The sequence below is a fragment of the Alternaria dauci genome, chromosome 1, assembly GCF_042100115.1.
Source record: "Alternaria dauci strain A2016 chromosome 1, whole genome shotgun sequence".
Classification (NCBI taxonomy): domain Eukaryota; kingdom Fungi; phylum Ascomycota; class Dothideomycetes; order Pleosporales; family Pleosporaceae; genus Alternaria; species Alternaria dauci.
In genome coordinates this window covers 1,485,223-1,504,427 of record NC_091272.1, presented here as the reverse complement: position 1 = coordinate 1,504,427, position 19,205 = coordinate 1,485,223, and the positions used below count along the sequence as shown (strand labels likewise).

The 19,205-nt window shown below is 52.5% G+C and overlaps 8 protein-coding genes across 8 annotated transcripts; 2 read left to right on the top strand and 6 right to left on the bottom strand.

Moving 5' to 3' along the window:
* Nucleotides 1-3,112: 3,112 nt before the first annotated feature.
* Nucleotides 3,113-3,945, top strand: ACET3X_000480 (uncharacterized protein; the record flags this gene model as incomplete). The annotated part of the gene is made up of 6 exons (XM_069447780.1): nt 3,113-3,138; nt 3,185-3,195; nt 3,246-3,286; nt 3,337-3,404; nt 3,465-3,801; nt 3,853-3,945. 6 exons carry the CDS (start codon nt 3,113-3,115, stop codon nt 3,943-3,945), a joined length of 576 nt encoding a protein of 191 aa, XP_069310722.1.
* A 588-nt stretch (nt 3,946-4,533) lies between these two features.
* ACET3X_000479 (uncharacterized protein) lies at nt 4,534-6,299 on the bottom strand (the record flags this gene model as incomplete). The annotated part of the gene is made up of 3 exons (XM_069447779.1): nt 4,534-5,384; nt 5,433-6,126; nt 6,180-6,299. The coding sequence occupies 3 exons, from the start codon at nt 6,297-6,299 to the stop codon at nt 4,534-4,536; spliced, it is 1,665 nt and encodes a 554-aa protein (XP_069310721.1).
* Nucleotides 6,300-7,319: 1,020 nt separating this feature from the next.
* Nucleotides 7,320-8,597, bottom strand: ACET3X_000478 (uncharacterized protein). Its single transcript, XM_069447778.1, has one exon. The coding sequence runs from the start codon at nt 8,539-8,541 to the stop codon at nt 7,330-7,332; it is 1,212 nt and encodes a 403-aa protein (XP_069310720.1). The 5' UTR covers nt 8,542-8,597; the 3' UTR covers nt 7,320-7,329.
* A 227-nt stretch (nt 8,598-8,824) lies between these two features.
* ACET3X_000477 (uncharacterized protein) lies at nt 8,825-11,127 on the bottom strand (the record flags this gene model as incomplete). The annotated part of the gene is made up of 8 exons (XM_069447776.1): nt 8,825-9,025; nt 9,076-9,590; nt 9,640-10,051; nt 10,102-10,374; nt 10,425-10,718; nt 10,770-10,845; nt 10,897-10,984; nt 11,040-11,127. 8 exons carry the CDS (start codon nt 11,125-11,127, stop codon nt 8,825-8,827), a joined length of 1,947 nt encoding a protein of 648 aa, XP_069310719.1.
* A 356-nt stretch (nt 11,128-11,483) lies between these two features.
* On the bottom strand, nt 11,484-12,077 carry ACET3X_000476 (uncharacterized protein; the record flags this gene model as incomplete). The annotated part of the gene is made up of 3 exons (XM_069447775.1): nt 11,484-11,667; nt 11,718-11,858; nt 11,911-12,077. The coding sequence occupies 3 exons, from the start codon at nt 12,075-12,077 to the stop codon at nt 11,484-11,486; spliced, it is 492 nt and encodes a 163-aa protein (XP_069310718.1).
* A 425-nt stretch (nt 12,078-12,502) lies between these two features.
* On the bottom strand, nt 12,503-12,957 carry ACET3X_000475 (uncharacterized protein; the record flags this gene model as incomplete). The annotated part of the gene is made up of 5 exons (XM_069447774.1): nt 12,503-12,511; nt 12,561-12,647; nt 12,705-12,775; nt 12,826-12,863; nt 12,917-12,957. 5 exons carry the CDS (start codon nt 12,955-12,957, stop codon nt 12,503-12,505), a joined length of 246 nt encoding a protein of 81 aa, XP_069310717.1.
* A 175-nt stretch (nt 12,958-13,132) lies between these two features.
* On the top strand, nt 13,133-15,794 carry ACET3X_000474 (uncharacterized protein). Its single transcript, XM_069447773.1, has 3 exons — nt 13,133-13,554; nt 13,606-13,793; nt 13,840-15,794. Exons 1-3 carry the CDS (start codon nt 13,204-13,206, stop codon nt 15,653-15,655), a joined length of 2,355 nt encoding a protein of 784 aa, XP_069310716.1. The 5' UTR covers nt 13,133-13,203; the 3' UTR covers nt 15,656-15,794.
* A 221-nt stretch (nt 15,795-16,015) lies between these two features.
* On the bottom strand, nt 16,016-18,873 carry ACET3X_000473 (uncharacterized protein). The gene has a single exon (XM_069447772.1). The coding sequence runs from the start codon at nt 17,102-17,104 to the stop codon at nt 16,064-16,066; it is 1,041 nt and encodes a 346-aa protein (XP_069310715.1). The 5' UTR covers nt 17,105-18,873; the 3' UTR covers nt 16,016-16,063.
* Between the last annotated feature and the right edge of the window lie 332 nt (nt 18,874-19,205).

Here is a 19,205-nt window from a genome sequence, read left to right as displayed (position 1 = left end):
ACCCCACGCCATCATATATGCAATCAACGTGTCATGATCCAAAACGGTTGCGTGCGTGCGTGCGTGCCATCTGCGTACAGCCCCTGTGCGTGATCGTGAACCAACAACCAGCACATCCGCATACGTAGGACCAAGCATCCATGTTCCGCCACGCCTTTGACACGTCTCTCTACTGGTAATGGAAGGATGCGACGGTGTATTTACCCAGGCGCTTCTGTCCCGACCCCCTGGCTGTAGGTTCTACGAACCGCCCAGCTTCACGGATAAATGCCTGCATCCTAGACCCATATCTCGCTGATCCCGATGCGATACCCGTTATCCCGTCGCCCGCACAACTGCTCATGCAAGATAGATTAAGCCTTGTCTAGCACGATCCAAATGGTCTCGGTCCGCGGTGAGGCTATCTCTTTAAACGCTATGCAGCTGCGGTCCGACGGGAAGGCGGTTGAGCGCGCAAGCCTTTCTTCCCATCGCCAGAAGCTCAGCCATGGTATAACTGGCGTTGCTATAGTGCCATCGCGCACCGTGCTTTGGATATTAACAAGTTCGGGACCGACGTACTGATAGTCTGCTTAGCCAGTCGGCATGTATGGTTTGCGGAGTAGACTGAAAGTCCGGTTCGTGGCGCCTCGCATAAGTTGCGATGAACTGTACGCTCGCAGAAGATACTAGGCTTGATGGTGCCGTGGTTGTTGTTCGGCGTGGTACCGAAACGGGAAACTCTGGACGTCGGCAAACCTACAGGCCCATAGTTTGGAAAGCACTATAGAGCCCAAGTATTGCCATCTCGGCCCAAGCACCCAGCGAATAGCTCTGGTTTTGTGTACCTCCGCGGTACAACGTGGTAGCCCTCGATTACATGTGTGCTTTGCAGATGGTGGCCAACGCAACATGCTTGATGGATACGGCTCGTTCACCCGTTTACGCTTGACTGTCGGCTGCGGATGAATCCGTCGCATTTCAGGTTGTGCAAAAACAAAGCGTTCTTGCTACCGCCGGGACTATGGTGCAGCATTGGAATCTCATGCGACAGAGGACCATCTTTCTCGATATCAGTAGGCATCTGCAACACATTTCATCCTACCAGCGGCCAAGAGATGTTCGTGCATCCTCCCCGATTTCCTGGTACTTTCTTCCGGTTTCCGGATCCGATGAAGGGCCGAGCACTTACTCAGCAGCATCTGTTCACGTGATTGAACCAGTCTTAACCTGCCCAGGTATGTTTATATGTAATCATGCATCATGATCTCAGGCGTCGGACGACACCCACAGCGCATTTCCGGAAACATGGTATCTGGAGCGAAATTGCCGGACACAGCTCAGCCAAGCCCCTGGCATGGCTCAAAATCGCTATCGTGGTGGGGCAAATGCCAACTGCGGGTCGCCTTGTACACTGCCCATCACAGGGCTGCCTGAGGCGTGTTTCTGAGTCAAGCTTCATGTGAAATGGTGGCTATCACATGAATCCTGCGTTCCTCAGCTAGCAAGCGAGCGCCCGCCACGTCATGCCATCGTTGTGATGTGCAGGGCGCCTTGCGCACCTCCAGCTACTCAGCCATCTCACTGCAGGTGCTATTCCTACCGGTACCATGACAGTGCTGAGAGCTCGCAAGTCAAGGAATGCCCAGAGAAGGGTCGCGCCGGTCAGCACCAATCCGACTTGCAGGCGTCCCAAGTACCAGTCTGACAGCTATGTCGCCGTGTATGCAGTGGGCTGAAGCATGGCGATCGCTGCGATAATCAATATCGTATTCCTTCTTTGATGCGAAGTAGCTTCCCAGAAACGGACGATCAGAACATGCAAGCCGATCTATCCGCTTCCGGGATATGACCCTGATTCATGAAGCGTAAGTGTAATGCTCGGCCTTAACGAGACTAGATCTGGTGTTGCGAAGCTTAAAGGTTCCTAGGCTGCGGATTACATTTGGAGTTGATCCTTGTATCATCCGGTGTCCTCCGTTCGTGTTCAAGTCGAAATGTGAACAATTGAAGACCTGCAATTGTTCGTTGAGCGAATAGACCCACCTCACATACAGACAATCTAGACCCTCCAAGTACGAGTACGAATTCCAATGTGCTGACAGAAAAGCTTGGTCGGTGAGGATTCTCGAAGATGATATGCTCGGAGAATAGTGAGGAGGCCCGAACGTGCATCCTGCAAGGCCGCAGGCCGCTATGCCTGAAGCACACTCAACAGTGGCGGCTGCAACCGCTGATCGCAGCATGCAGCGTATTACAGCTCAAATTTTGTTTACGATGATTAAGTTTGTGGCTTGTATCGATACAGTAACCTGGAGGCCCGACGTAGAGTTTGCGGTCCGAGGAACGATTGGTTCGGTTCTGGCCTGGCTGAGCAGTTCACAGGCATTGCCGCCTTTATCTTACCTTGGGTTAGCCTTGCAGTAGTTTTCGATAGTTCTCGATGGGGAGACCAGGGCTGCAGATTGCCGTGTCCATAGGGCGCAAAGCATGGCCACCACCGCCCGTTGCGCTAGACGTTTTGTTGTCGGCGTATGCGATATAGGCAAGGGTTTCCAGTATTTGAAGTACACACTGAATAGATCCAGCCATAGATGTCGCAGTTACCCCGACCTTGGGTGTGCTGAAGGCCATCAAGCTGCCGTGTTGAATGTATAACGACCTCATCACTGTCTCGGCTAGCTATCGGGCTGAAGTGTCCGTGCTATCCTGTCGAGTCCCAGGACAATGGAGTCTTTTCGTGTGTGACTTTAATGCTTATGCCTTCGAGGTCCTTCCCGCGTTGCGTCTAGTGGTGTACCAGGTATAGAACAGGGTCGTGGCATGCAAGATGCTGGGTGGTGAGATCATATATAATTAGCCAGATCGGTTGCTGTGTTGGCCAGAAACGGGTACGGCAACCATTCCTGTTGGTCTGCATGCATAAGCAAACTAGCGTGATCAGGTGGCAGAGTGGAGGATGGCGAAGGGCGGGGTGGAGCGGAACAAGTTGAATGTCTTGAGAGGCGGAGAGGGTGGCATCATGGAGCTACTCTGCCAAGAACGGACATTGCGGGGCATTTTCTCCGAGACGCGAAACCTTGGATGAACGCGAACAACGCGAACGGCGTCGAACTATACAACTTTAAGTACAATGGCCGATGTAGTCAAAGGTGGGAGGTGAGTAATTTGACAACCAAGACGATCAGAGCTAATGCTGCAATAGCGGTCCCGAAAGTACATCCCCCAATACCTCCAGTCCAAGCGTTGCCCTGACATATCCTCAGCGAACCCTCGCGGCATTCCCGTTGCGCCCTTTATAGATCGGGTGCGAAGTCCATTGGTCAGCTCGAGGGGGGCTACATCTAACATCAACAGGTTGAGGACTATGTCACCGACCGTGCAGATGTCGAGAAGACCATCAACAATTTCAAGGAGATGATATCGTATGTCTTACCAAAGTGGACACACTCATACGAACAACAGCGCCTAACGTGCCTCCTCAGAAAGTACCAATTCATGCAGCAAAACACCCAGCGGCGAGCAGCAGGCCTCAAGGACAAGATCCCCGATATCCAAAAGACGTTGGAGACTGTGCGGTTCCTCAAGTCACGGAAGGACGATGCGGAGCCTCTCGAAACTACCTTCGAACTGAACGATACACTTTACGCCAAAGCCGAAGTACCCCCCACCAATGAAGTCTACCTCTGGCTCGGTGCCAACGTTATGCTCGCATACCCGATACCCGAAGCCGAAGAACTGCTGCAATCGAAGCTGTCGACTGCAAAACAGAGTTTGAGTACATGCGAGGAGGACTTAGACTTTCTGCGTGAGCAGATCACGGTACCTATACTCTATGTGGTAGATTGAACTGGAAAACTGATAGGGTCACAGACACTCGAAGTCGCGTTCGCACGGGTCTACAACTGGGACGTCGCACAACGGAGAAAGGAGAGGGAAGGAGAGGCAATAGAGCAAAAGAAGTAAAGGCATTCGATTGAATAACAGCCAGGACGCCTCTCGCCTATCGGCAGAGAAAGACAGCCTACGGAACTGATCGGCGCGCGAGGCAAGATACAAAAGTCTCGACCACATGATATGATGACGACAATAATGGAACCATTGAAAAACACTGAAATGGCTCTGAATGAGTACGCAATCATCTAAGAAGCGATCTGGATCTTCTGGGCTTTGACTCGTACTGCCAACCCAGATGTATTGTATGCGACAGTGAAGAGCCTGTTCCCAAGCCAGTGCAGCAGTAGACAGGTTTTCACGAACGATTCGATGCTTTGGAGACAAAGATACCTGATTTACAAACGAGAAAAGTATACATCACCCGAGACGCCCGACATGAGAACATGCGCGACAGACAAGCCAAGACAGTGCATAAGGACAAGGTAAAGCCCTCACCAATCAATTTTATATACAACTAATAAATATACTCGAGAGTGTGGAAAGGGAGAGCATCAAGCCCTGCCTAACAATCCTATTAACAGCCACTTTCCCTCCTATGCATACAGAATGCCCACGACCTATCACTATGCACATTACCACCTATCCATTCGACCCGGCTCAAACAACAATCTTAGCACCAGCCTCTGCAGGCTCAGTGCCGTTGTTAATAGGTGCCATGTCCTTGCCAGTCTGCTCCTTGACGTATTCGCTCATCATCTTAGTGATGGCAACTTGACCGCCCCAAGTGACCATGTTGACCATGGTATCAATCTCCTTCATAGTCATAATGACAGCGCCTTTGGGTGCCTTGTCGAGGCCGTACTTGTCCTTGCCCAAGTCCTTGTTCTCCTGGCGGCGTTCGGGTTTGGCAGGCTCGGTGCTGTTGCCGGCGGAACCTTCCATGGCAGGCCTCTTCTCACCCTCGGCAGCTGGCTTCTCGCCTTCGGCCGCCGGCGTCTTCTCGCCCTCAGCTGCGCTGGCGCTTGATTTGGGTGCTTCGCCGGTGGGTGTCAAGCTGGATTCGGCGGCAGGCGCAGCAGCAGTGGGTGTTTGTCCCTCTCCAGCAGCAGGCTGAGCGGGTTGTGCGGGTTGCGCAGGTTGCGCACCGCCCATGACCTGCATAGTGAGGATGTACTCTCCATCGATCTGGCGGACGGGAACAGCAATGCGCATGTTGGCCTGGTCGAGAACGGCGTTGGCCTGAACCGGGGTGAAGGTAGGTGCAAGAAGGAGCTGAGCCGCCACGGGGTTGTTGCCGTTAGTGGGTGTGCCCTGCTGCTGGCCCTGCTGGATCTGGCGTCTGAACTCGTCACGGCTAAGACCACGACGCTGGGTAGCGGCTCCGCCAAGGTTTGCTGTTGCGCCTCCGGGGTTCTGGAGAACACCACGCTGAGCGACAGCGATGGCGACTTGGCCGGTAGGGGGGACGCCCATGGCTTGCATCATTTTCTGGATACGGATCGCATTGACTGGACGTTTATTAGCTTTTTACATGGCTGAGACGTGGGCGAACTTACTGGGCATTTGGATAACGGTGACTTGCTGGTTCAGATCAGGAGTGACGGCAGCCAGGTTGGACACCACCGAGTAACGGTAGTCGTTTACTGGGTCCTGGCCTTGAAGAGCAGCCAGCATGCTTGAGTCGATGCCATCCTTGACATCGACGTTCATAGACATGGGCTGTGTAGCGCGCGTTGACATCCTGAAGCCATCCTGGAACTCGTTTTCTTGCAGACCAGTACCTTGGATAGCAACGGATGTGCTGCCATCACTACCGAAAGGAGTGACGAGAGTGTTGGTCTCGACCGTCTGACGACCAACAACCATGTACTCGCCGTCCATCTGAGTGCGCTTGACCATGCGAACTGTCATATCAGTAGTGTTGACACTCCTCATAGTCTCCTGAATCATCCAGGATTGGCGGTCAGGCGACAGCATCGCCACGTATGTGTTGTCAGGCTGGACAGCAACGGCCTGCAAGTTCTGCATTGTCATAGCCATTTCAATTTGGCCACCAACCAGGTCCGTAGCGCCGTTCGTGCTAATGATCATCGATTGCGGCGAAACAGCCACGAAGGGTTGGCCAGTGGTTCCCGTGACCTGGTTTGCAGGGATGGCGGGTGCTTGTTGATTAACAATTATTTGTTGTTGTTTTTGGGAGAATGTCTCGACCTTTGAGCGGTCGGGAAACTGGAAAGAGTTGAGTTGCATCTACGTTTATCAGCTCAAATTCGGTAAGTATCTGCTGGCAACAGTTGACTTACATCGCCATTGACATTAAGGACTTGGTTGAAGGACACCTGTTGTGTGTTTGCATTTTGAGCGAACACCTGTGTACAGCTCAAAAGCAGGAGAACAAGCGAGGAGACAGTGCCAGACGTCATGTTTGCAATTATGAAAGCCGCCTGGGCCTTGAACAAGTATTAAGTAAGAAAAAAAAAGAGAAATTAATAAGAGAAGAGCGGAAGAACAGCGGAGCGACCGACAAGACTTGCTGCGGTAGAGAGGTACTCGAACAATAAATCATGGCACAGCGGCTTAATATGAAGACTCTTGGGCTCCGTAACATGACTTCAGCTTCTTGCCCGGCGAGTCCTGATCCGGTCAATGGGGTTTCGAGTCGTGCTCCAGGACTTGATAGCGAGATGTCCCGGAGCGTAAAGTTCCATAGCATTCAGGCATACTCAACCCCTTCGGATTGAGAGGCCCACATAATACCTGCCGTGACTTGCTTGATTCGTTGAAACCAATTGACGAGACCGTTGTCCTTACAGGTATGGTGTCGGCCAAGGAATTGCTTGAGTGACTGTGATGCTTCTTTGCGAATCCGGTTTCAAACGTCAGGCAAAACGTTTGGTTTGCGCATGTGGGACGGATTTGCCGGAAAGCTTAGCCCCAGTGGCCTACGAGACACATCGATGCATGGCGACACTGTTCTATTAATCGCTCGATAGTCCGACTGGTCGTAACGTTTGTATTCATGGAACAGTCTGGAAAAACGGTGGGATATCTGGTTCATAATAGAGCTTCATGTGATGGAGAGACCTGATGTTTCTGGCGTTCTTTTGCTGCGCAGCATACAGCCGTACATGTGATTGCTTCCGGATTATTCTTGATTGGTTTGTCGAGGCTGGCAGCAGAGGCTCATCTGTAAGACTGCGAAAATTACCTGAATATTTGCCTGCAAAGCCTATCGATCGCGCGGTGCATGGTCAAACCACAATGTTTAGAGTGGTGTTTCGCGGAGGCAGTTTGTCGCACGAACACGATCGCCTTCGGCTACTTCCTTACACTAGTCTCTAAACGGACAGGGCATAATCAATGGTCACCTTGGTTCCCGAGCAGTTGCAACGGGCTCAGTCGATCTGACAGAAGTTTCCTAAACTTGATCCTGCTTTCTAGTTGCTACAACAACTATGATGGCAATCTTTGGTAGCCTCGCCCACTGGGTGCTTTTACACTGCCACTCGAAAAGGTAGCCTTGTACTTGCCATCCATAGCTTTGGATCTCTGCTTGCTTCCTATCCCAGTACGATTTGTTGTGGGATGTGCAGCCATGAAACTGTCGAACTCATCGTCATCCGCATCATCCTCCGCAGGCTCGCTGTCATCCTCCTCGTCCGCCTTGCCATTTCCCGGTGCAGGTTCGATTCGCGGTATACGTTCGGGTATCGTCTTTTCAGCCTCATCTTTGTCTTCGTCCTCTTCTGCATCTTTTCGTGCGGGGTTGGTGAAAGGCTTCGATGCCAAGACACGGCGCCTTAGCTCTGCCATCTCCTCGTCGTCGTCTGAGGACTCTGGGATATCGTAAGGATTTCGTGGGTCGATCTTGTCTTCTTCATCCTCGTCATCCTCTTCGTTCTCGTCATCATCGTCATCATCTGATTCGTCAATGACCCTTCGGTTCATGTTTCCGCCAGCCCAAACATCCTCTTCAGCGCCATCTTCTCTCTCTTCTCGGCTCGTGTTGTATTCGCGCTCTATCTTCTCCAGCCAGACTTCCTCGGCCTTCTTGATTTGTTCTTCATTCTCGCATGCCATATAACGTTTGAGCAGCGCGGCGTTGATGTCCAAGAACGCTTGGCCGTAGGAGAAGGTCGACAGAATCGATTCGGCCCACTCGGGATGCCCAGTGATATAGTAGCATGCGGCGAGAGCTTCGACGCAATTTAGCCGCCACGGTCGACCGTAGTTTGTTGGGTTCGCAGCGACGAGGTATGGAAGTAGGCGTTCGCATTTGCCACCTATCCTGCCGAAAGGAACTTCGTCTATCCTATTCCAGCTGGCTTCCACAACAGCAGCGCCATACTGCTCCATCAAGTCCTTGTCTTCGCGACTTAGTATTTTCTTCGCCTTCGGACTAACCACGACACCTGCAAACTTCTGTCCGACGTGAAGCTCGCGCATCATGCCCAGGCGCATGAGCCTCTTTCCAGAGCATCGCTTGGCATCGCAGTGTCCGAGGTCCCAACATGCGGCTTTGAACTCTGGCTTCGCGGGTCTTGGGGTGTCGCCATCGTTGCCCTCATCTGCATCCGATGCTCGGCGGGGGCGGGGAGGAGCGCGTGCTTTCGCGGGATTTTTGAATTTGTTGTTGCCTTTGAAGTCTTTCTTGTGGCGGACCATGTTGGATAGTTTGTCAGTGTATAGGAGAGGGGCGATTTGCGGGTCTTAAGTTGGGCGTGAGTCGCAGAGAGAGAGGGGCAAGATTGAGGAATAACATTTGTTGGACATCGTAATCGATAAGACGCGCTAGTCTGATGACGTTGCGATTCCTTCTATGAAATGGCGTCAAGCGCAGCTTAGCGTAGCAACAAGAATGCCTTAGAGAAATTCATCTCGAGGTTACGGAAAATGTTTGATTCATGTTCTTTACGGGTCGACGGCTCCGGCTTCCGTGTTGCGAATGCTATGAAACACCGAGGCTCGGAATCTCTCCCATCTCGTTCTTCTGCTGTCCACCGAGGGAGTACGCAGCCTTCCACCTCATTTTGATATTGTTACCCGATCCTCTTTGCACATTGTTCACACGAATGTTCTGAGTGATGCCAAACTTCTGGTTTGGTCCAAGGTTGACGCCAGACTGTGGTTCCAACTGCAGTTGGGCGCCCTGGTGGCTGTTAGCTAATGACTTCAATATCACGATATCGCGTTGCTTACCTTGGACGCAGCAACCTGCAGCGTTAAACCGGAAACTGGCAGGGGTGTATTGTTCGATATCCGCGACTGAATCAGGAGGGTGGTGTCCGATTCTCTCGAGATGTTGAAAAGAACATTGACGCTCGTGTTGGTTACAGTTATCTCCTTGGAAGTATCTGGCACAGCTGAGGCAAAGTTCCACTCGTCGTCGTCATCAGTAGCAGCGCTGCTTTGTGCCAGGTTGGTTGACGGCGCAGGCATACCGCCGCCGAGCAGATCGACGGCACCAGATGCAACTGGTGGGGGCTTAACCGACTGTTGGTATTGAAAGGGCGATCCTTGTCGTGGTGTGGATGTGAGAGCAGCGAAAGGGTCTGGTGTGCGCGCTGACTGTGTTGGCAGCGGTGAAAAGGTAGACGGGGTCGGTGACGTGATTTGGGATTGTGGTGGTTTCGGTCCTGCGCTGAAGAGATCGGTGATGGCCTGGTTTGATGCCTTTTGTGATTGTGGCACTGCCATTCCGGACATGCCTAGGACTATAAGACGTCAGTTGATGGACGCACATTGCAACAACAAGCAACGTACCTGAGCCATTCGATCCTCCCAAAGATATGCTGCCCGACTGTCCGTATGTATCTCCACTCAACGACAGTCCTAGAAGGTCGTCTTCAAGAGCATTGCCTGCGGCTGCTGGCTGTTGAGGCGCTTGTGACGACCCTGCTGTCTGAGGCGCGGGCTCTGGGTCTCCGAAGTCGATCAAGTTCAACGTGTTGTTTGGACCCTGAGAAACACCAGCGCCACTGCGACCAAGCGTGCCTTGAGGTATATTATTCGCGGCTTCTATGTCACCCTTCTTGAAAAGCTTGTATCTCTCTATCGTTCGGTGTATACTGTCGTTGATCTCGAACAGCTTCGCTACGGCTTCGTGGTCTTCGGAGTCTTCTTCGCACATTTTCTGGATCTTTGGCTGGGCGCTTTGGAGGGCGTTCGCAAGTTCCTATCGTCCGGTCAGCTAATATCACGATATTGACACCTCATTTGACATGCCTCGAAGACATCGCCCTCTTTGATCTGATCGCCCGGCTTGTAGCCCTGCAGCATCTCCTCGAGTATCTTTGCCTTTTGCTGTATTCTTCCAACTTCCTCCGCAGCCTTTGCGCGCCAGTCGGTCTTGTTCCTGGTATCGTATCCGGCCATGACTTTCATGAGCTTGTTCGCTTCTTGCAGGTCGGCAGGCCCACCACGACGAATCAGTTCCTGGAGTTTCGCAGATTGTGCCTCTCGTTCCTCCTCGGCCATTTCTTCTGCTGATCGGAGATTCTGCGCCATGTCAGCAGCATACTTGAAGCACCAGTCCACCATGTACATACGTCGCTGGGGTTTAGGACCGCTGCATCTTCCTTGCGCACTTCGGGAAAGATGTAGCCCTTGTAACTCAGCAGCCTGTGCATGTCCCTTATGAACCCTAAATCGTCCTTGTACCGAGATGTCTGACATATAGTTTGGCGCCATTCTTCTATCAGCTCGAGAATCTTGTTTTGTACACGCGTCGAATGCACAGGCGGGCGTTCGGGGAATCGGCGGACAAGCTCATTGAGGAATTCCTTTGTGCTTATCTGAAGGTGGAACGGGTAGCCGCAATTCTTGACACATATGTCCAGAAGCTATCCAAGGGTAAGCTGTGGAAAGTACAAGGTGGGGCAGTGTGGGCGTACATTGAGCGCGAGGAGGGCGACGTTCTGATTGCGGTGGTTGACATAGTGCACGATGGTAACAGCTGCTTCTCGAGGCCTAGGACACGGTTAACCTCGTGTGTGTAGCGGAAAAGTGGCATGATCGTACGCGGAGCCTTTCTTGCTGTTGATCAAGTCGGAAATCTCGAGATTCAAGGCCAGGTTGGGCTCGAAGTTTTGCGGATCGCAAGCTTGTACTATTCCATAGTGCATCAGTTTTGGTTCGTATCCGGGGCACGGCCTTGTGCATACATATGTAGCGCTGCAGTGGTGAACTGGGCGCCTCCCCGAATGCGCCGTACCGATCCCGGGCGGCCATGCGCGCAGACGCTGCCTCCATTGCGCCGCCGGAGAATTTGAATATTCAGGCTGTAGACTGCGAGAAGGGAGGGATTCCAAGGTTTGGGAGGGTGGACACGGGGTTGTCGACGCTGGCTGTATGAATAACGTATGTTCTAAGAATTGGTGGGGATTGGGAATCGCGGCAGCTATCCACCTGCTCGATGCCTTGGCGCTACAGCTGCTACGTAATGCGCCTCATTTCACATGCGCCTCAATTCATAAGTAGCTTCGAGGCTCGGCTTTTGCTCATGTACGCACATGCATGGTTCAAGCTTGTTTGCTCCCGGTAGAATTGGTTCGTATTAACTAACTACATCGAATCTATTCCTGATCATCTCATCATGAAATCTCCACTCAGATCATCCAGAAATCCGTGATCAAGTACGTGGCATATCCAGCAAGACCTGCAAGTATAGCCTGAGTGCCGTAGTAGCCAACAATCCTTCCGCGACCCGTAGAGCCCTTGACCATCACACCAAGCTCTGCGTGACTGACACGGAAGGCAAGGAGAGCACCAAGCGCGTAGTTGATATAAGTCCTGATGCCGCAACTTAGACGCGTTATTTTGTCTCGGCCGAATAGACTTACCTGTTGGCTCCGTTGAGCTCAGCGAGGAGCGCCACTCCTAGAGCCAGTGGCACGTTCTCCACAAAGTTCAGTTGCGCACGCGTAGCCATATATAGGGGATCTGCGGTGCCTTGCGAGTCGTCCGACTTGTCACCCATTAAACTATCGTCCGCGTCAGTAAAACGGTATTGGCTAACTAACGTGAGCTTCCTACGTCTTTGAGGTGACGCGTCTGTAAGTGATGCGGTTCTGGAGGAAAATGTAGTATGCCGCAAAAGGAAAAGCCCATGTAGCAGTCGCAGGAGCGAGGAGCGGCATTGGAACGCCGAGACCAACTTTGGTTGCCATGCTTGTTTCAGGGACGGAAAGGTAGTTGACCATCGAACCGATCAAGTGGGGGAAGTGAGGTTATATAGTTGTGGGGACTTTCAAAGTGGATTTGGTGGAGTGAGGAAGACAGTTTTCCGAAATACATGGATCTCAATGGTCGACGTCATCCAGGGGCCTAGCGCAGTTGTACGCAGCGGCTCGATCAGTTTTCTTTGGTGCACCGTTGAACAGGGTAGACCTCAAAGAATGTTCGGGAATGTATCTTGCACGTCCAAATAAATAGTCTGCACGACAAAGGTCGTGGCCTCCGAATGGTGTGGTGGAGATCAAGTGCAAGTCCTATAGGTTCAATAAGCTGTTGTCGACATGCATTGCTTCACTGCACCAAAAGAGAACAACTGAGAACTCACTTGATGGGAGTATGAAGTGTTAACACGTCTGTGGTTCTATGAAATGACTATGGCATGCCTCGGTGTTCATCGGTTCTGTATGCAGTTAGTTTCGGTGGCATCGCTCAGGGAAGATGGTACCCACAGGCTTCATATGCTCGGCATCGTTTTCTTTGTTGTCGTCTCGCACCTCCTTTAGCATTTTGTCGATGCCACGCTCATTCAAAGCCCTCTGTTTGCTAGGTTAGCCAGCTTCAAGGGCAGAAACCTTTGGGGCAGAGCGGCTGACCGAAAGACATTTCTCATACTGCTCGAATATGGGCTTGCATTCGTCGGTTGTGGCAGCGCCTCGTAGAAATTCTAGATTTTGTCAGAAGTCGTAGATGGCTGGGGCGTGCACTACTGCCTACTCTCGCTGTACCACTTGAGGAAGCAGTTGTCGTATCGTCTGGGATGTATCAGCCAGCTGTACCAGCAGTACCAAAAAAGATCTATGCTCACTCCTTGACTTCATTGCATTCAGGTGCTAGAGAGGCCGACATGTTGGTGGATTGTTGGTTGAACGACGGGCTTCAGCAGCATGACGGAGGCGGCGGGTGAAGGTGCGCGGCTGCGGCTATCGATAGGGAAAGCGCGCTAATGCGGAAACCATTGAAGGTTTCTTTCTTAACCTTTGCGACACGCGCTCCCTCTCCACCCCAACACGACCTACGACTCCGACCCGAGACGCCACCGTAGACCTCGTCACGCAACATCTTTTTGGAGGATGAGCGCACAGTAACCGCGCCATGGATTCCTTCAAGACGCTCCAGACAGAGATCTCGGCCGCCCTCAAGTCGACTACCAAGTCTGCCTCCCTGATAGGCGCAGCGGACATTCCCTTTCAACGGTCACTCAACCCCGATGCTGGCACACAGCTGGACGCCCAGAATGCGCGCCTTCTTCACCTCGCGCAGCGCCTGCTCGAGAATGCTGCTGCGAGCTCGGACGCTGTAGGTCCCAAGCTGCCCGACGTCGAAGCCATAGACGCCAATTGGAGGGGGGTTGTTGATGTCATCGACAGCTTGCTTGAGAAGGCCGACACCAGTCTCGACGAGTACACGGGTGTTGTTAAGCGACTGAGTCCCGCGACCGAGCAGGTAAGGAACATGCGGATTCAAAGGGACGCGCATCCTCTGACACGTTTGCAGACAACCGCGAAGCCGCGCCCAAATATCGCAGACAGAAAAACCATCGCGAAGCCACAACTCCAGTTTGAGCACTTGCCCACCAACTACGAGACTGGCGGCTTCCGCCCTTTGGTCACAGCCAAGCCGCATGCCAAAGTTCCGCTCGATGAATGTTTGCAGACTTTCAAAGACAAGCGCGGACGGGAACAGTATGATACATATGCTACGCTAGCACCACAAGCTTACCTTCCACAGATACCCCCACCCATACCAGACCGAGATCGAAACCTACGAATATCCTCCGACCGTATACGAGTACCACGAGCCGCAGCAATACCCCCCCTTCGAGTCTACCACCGCAACCTTTGTTGATACCCCTGAAGCGCTAGCTGCCATGCTCCGAGAGCTGAAAACGGCAAAGGAAATTGCTATTGACCTGGAACACCACGACACCCGCTCATACATCGGCATGGTTTCGCTGATGCAAATAAGCACGCGCGACAAGGATTGGATAGTCGACACACTGAAGCCCTGGCGGCGGAAGCTCGAGTGTCTGAACGAGGTGTTCGCTGATCCCAGCATCTTGAAGGTTCTACACGGTGCATACATGGACATCATCTGGCTTCAACGTGACCTTGGACTGTATATCGTCGGCCTCTTTGACACGTACCATGCTGCTCGAGCTCTTGGCTATCCTGGTGCCAGTCTGGCTTACCTGCTTGAGAGGCATGTTCAATTCACAGCCCAGAAACAGTACCAACTGGCAGATTGGCGCACCAGGCCGCTCAGCAAGGAACTGTTCGAATACGCACGCGCCGACACCCACTTCCTCCTATACGTATACGACAATATGCGGAACGAACTAGTCGAGAAGTCCGACTTCTCTAATCCCGAGAAAAACAAGATTCAGGACGTACTGCAAAAATCCAAAGAGACAGCGCTACAACGATACGAGCACCCTGTTTACGATATGGAGATGGGTCTTGGAACAGCTGGCTGGTACAAGCTCATCTCACGGACACCTGTGCAGTTTACCCCACAGCAGTTTGCGGTCTTCCGAGCTGTGCACAGGTGGAGAGACGAACTCAGCCGGAAAGAAGACGAAAGCCCGCTTTTCATCATGCCCAACCACGCCGTGTTTTCCGTAGCTCGTACGATCCCTGCGAACAAGGCTGCTCTCTTTAACGCTATCCAACAGGTAACGCACATCATCCGAGCCCATGCGGACGAGCTCGTAGCTGTGATCGCAAAGGCTAAAGAAGAGGGCGTCGGGGGACCAGAGTTGCATAACATGCTTCAGACAATCGCCGACATGCAAAGAGCGGAAAGGGCTGAGTCGTATGCGGCTGTAAAGGCAGCAGAGGCGACTGCAGTCCCAGCTGTTGAAAGTGCAGCATTTGAGAGTACCGTGGCCGTCCCCGCTACCCGCGCTGCATCTTCTGAGTTCTGGGGACGATTGTGGAAAGCCAACGAGGCGTCGCAGCGGCGGGAGATTCACACTCTGGATGTCGATCTCGCTCTGCCGTTACCGCCTCTGACTGCGCAAATATTTGCTGATGCAAATGGAGTGACACAAACTACACCAAAAGCAGAGAAACCGCAGCACACTTTTGTACCAAAAGAGCAGAGACCCGCCGAAGACCATCGAACCGACACGTTCGTCGTCAAGCATCTCGGTGGTCGCAAGCGAAAGCGAGGAGACGCCGTAGAAAACGAGCCCTCCACCACAACACCGGCCCTCGATCCTATGACGAACGACGAAATCATGCTAGACGCATCCGAGGAGGCATCGGATGCAGATCGCGCCCGTGCAAAGGCCGCTAAGAAGGCCGCACGGAAGCAAAAGAAGAAGGAGGCCGCGGGTCTCAACTACGGTGACGAGCCTGCCTTTGACTACGCGAACGCAAAGTCGGTACTGCATGCAGAAGATGGCGATGGCAAGAAAAAGAAGAAGGACAAGAAGAAGAAGAGCGCAGCTTTTGCACCCTTCTCCGGTATGTCTGATGCACCAAAGGGACTACCGAGGGCGCAAAAGGAAGTTCCAGGACGAAGCAAGACGTTTACGAAATAGGTGTAGCAGTCTGGAGGGAAGGGAGAAGGAGGAGTGCTTTGCATTTTTGCGTTCTTGTACATATACCTGCATCATGATACCAGCCTAATTCTCGAGGTGTCGGAACAATTCAAGGAGAACTGCCTCGATGGGCTCACTGCTACTTGGTCGCCGATTTTGTGAAATTACTCTGACGATCAGTGGTCCGCTGCTAATCTTGAGCTGTACCCTGTGCTGCATAGACACCCTAAAGGTATACACGTATAATATTCTGGGGGTCTTGGAACAAAAAGGACAGCAGATACATTCAATGTGCATTCTGAGCATTGCATAAAGCTATAGCAATAGTGTCAACTGCCTGCTTCCTTGGTTGTGAGACAGTTGGAAAACCCAAACACACAAATCGCTGCCAACCCTGCCTGCCACTATTTACACAACTTGTCCGTGTAGAACCTGGTAGAACTGACCATAGTTTCCCTTGCCGGTCTTGCCACCATCTGGTCCGTTTACATTATCCATGACAGCAAACACAATCTTCTCCCACCACCCTCCTTGGAATTCCGGTTCTCTAAAGACCTCAAGAAAGCACTTTGCGACATCTCGTGGCGGGTTGGCAAACACACCGCAGCCCAGTGCGCCCAAAACGAGCTTTGTGTGTCCATGTCGAGCAGCAACGCGCAGGATGAGGCGAATGTTCTTCTTGGTGTGAGACCGTACGCCCGGATTTTTAAACTCTGTGCCGTCGTCTGACAGTTCTGGGTGACGGAGCGCCGCTACGCTGATGACAGACACCGCAGGGAGTTCGAGCGGAGGAGTATGATTGAGTAGTTTGTGGCCTTTTGACATGGCCTCGCGGATTATAACCACGTTTGGTGAGTAAATGGCAGAGAGGGGTGGTATTGGGTATAGTTTCCGGTCCAACGAGAGGTAGAGTGAAGAGCGGTAGCATAGACATTCTTCTTGGGCAAGGGCACCGTTTTGCCAGCCGCCTCCGGGTGAACGTTCGGAAGCAAGGTTCAAGACTGCCACTGGGGTCACATCTCCATCACTGGCATCCATAACGTGCTTTTCGACTGTGTGGGATGGGTCTAGCTGAATTGCTGCATCGAATGAATCCATGTCGAGTACTTGGATAGTACATGGTGCCGTTAAAGCTGGGCAGAGGTCCGCTGGGAGAGGAGCTGAATCTCGATGATTCAGGTTTTCGAGACAAGACCATTTGACATCGAACTCTGGAGGAAGTTGGGTCCGGATCATGGGGAGTATTTTCTTGGTCTCGTCGGCGATCATTTTGAGACCCATGTTGCGGCGGCGGTCAGGGGCTCGCTTTTGGTCCGATGAGTGATCTTTGCGAGCGTTGGTATTATTGCGGCGATAAGGTTGATCTCGATGAGAATGTTGTGTTGGAGAAGACTCGGGTCGTGCCGAACCTGGCTTTTTAAGGAAATCGAGGATAGAGCGTTGTTCCATGGCTGCTGAAGGGGAAAGGTAGGAGGCGAAGAGCGCTTTCAATGTCGAGGAAGCAGGAAGGGGCAAGTTGACGAATGGTTTCTGTGAATTTACACGGTGCTCGTAAACGAATACTGTTTGCGGTACGGGTTCTGCTGCCTGAAAAGTGTATAGACCAAGGGATCAGGAGCTGCCAGTCAGAATCCCGTGACGCATGTATCGTTTACAGCAACGCCTGATGACAGTAAACGATGTATCAAGAATGGGGAAGGCGCGTAGAAACCAATGTAAACAAAGACTCATACAGTCATATCAGGCAGCAGCAGGCAAGCAGGTGCAATGTGAAATCCGGGCTAATCCAGCTGAGGCAGGCATCTATACCAGTATTGAGTCGCAGCCGCTATATGCATAAATGGCTGGCAGTGTTAGACGTGCATATGGCAATGACGGTCAGAGTCGGTCCGCATATACAGTACCATGTGCCTGCGAGTGGTTCCAACAGGGGTCGCTTCCAGCCCTACAGCGGGCCTGTGCACCTGCCCCACATTCGCGTAACCAACAGCCATCATGTGGGATTTGGTTGCTCTTTCACTCACCACAACAACGATACCTTTGCCACCTCCACCAACATACTTCAGCAGTATCGTTCCTCATGTAACTCTGGCACCCTACCATCGGCGAAATGCCTACGCACCTGGCGCACCCATCTCCGAAGCGCAAGCGCGACCAGCCCGCGCCTGTTCCCCTGCTAAATACGGCCCTGGCCCTGCGTCCCGCATCAACACCACCACGAGGAAGTCCCGCGCCTTCATCGGGCGCCGATAGTCCTCGGAATGCAGTCGCAGACACGCTGCGAGGTATGACACTTACTGCACTCGCGGCAATACCCATGTCCCCACTCACACCCACCGACGATGTAATACGCAAGAAGCCGAAGCTTGATGCGATGAGAGTAGACAGCGGAACTGGAGCAGAATCATATGCAACCAGCGAAACACCAAACAGCTACCTAGACGGGAACGATCTGGACATCATCGCTGTGACGCCTGAGGTGGAGGTCTCTAGGGTGATACCAGAGACCCCTCAGTCGTCGCAACCCCGCTTGTTGCCAGATATCGCTTCTTTCGCGCAAACCACCAGTTTTGCCTCGTCGCCCACACCAACGCAACCGCAGCCATCTGCATCCGCACATGAAATGCTCCGCGCACAGAATCGGTCGTCTTCGCAACCCCGCCCTCGGGCTAGATCCCCGTCACCGCCATTGTCAACCCTCACGTGGCGAGATAGTGAAATTACGGGACACCTGGTTGATCCGTCAACTGACCCAGATGATGATGGCACTGGACTCAATGGGATTGGCTTTAGACCTACACCAGCATTAGCATATGCTAGATCGCAGAAGCGACGACAACAGTTGATGGCGTGGAAGCTACGAGAAACTCGCGAGGCGAGAGCAAAACGTAGCGAGAGGCGCAAGAGGGGCATCAGAGACACGCCCTCACGTGAAGTCACTGTCGAACGGGACGTCGTGCCCGTCACTAAGATCGAGACCACGAAGCGGACAGTCAAGTTCGCTATATGAAGTGTCGAGGAGCTAATCGTAATTTTCAGGGAAGTGTAATCAGATGGGCAAGCCCCAGTAGGGACGATGACGATATGACGATATCTATGATACGGGCGATGTTGGATTAGCAGCACATCCGGAGTATGGCGCAAAAGGGAGTTTATCGTTTTACAATTCATTTTGCTTGTATGACCATGGTACATTCTACTCGAAACACGATATTCAACATTCATGTTCAAACATGCTTTGCCGTCTTGCCAGCTGAATTGGTTGCGTCTTGAGCCTTTGGCTACCTGTCCGGACTTAACCGCCTATTAACCGGATTCAAGCACGTGCAAGTGCCTACCTTAGTACGCGTCCACGACTTTCTATCCATCGCTTACGCCTCAGTTAGCATACATAGTAAAGTTCGCAAAGCGGATCTAGACATGGAACATGCGATATCTATGCTGCTATACTGCACGAGTGCATGCTCTCCGAGCGGTTGTTCGTATCTACCGGTGGGCAACCGGCGCTGGCTGATCCATGCTCCCGAGCCATCTTGGTCATCGCCGCATC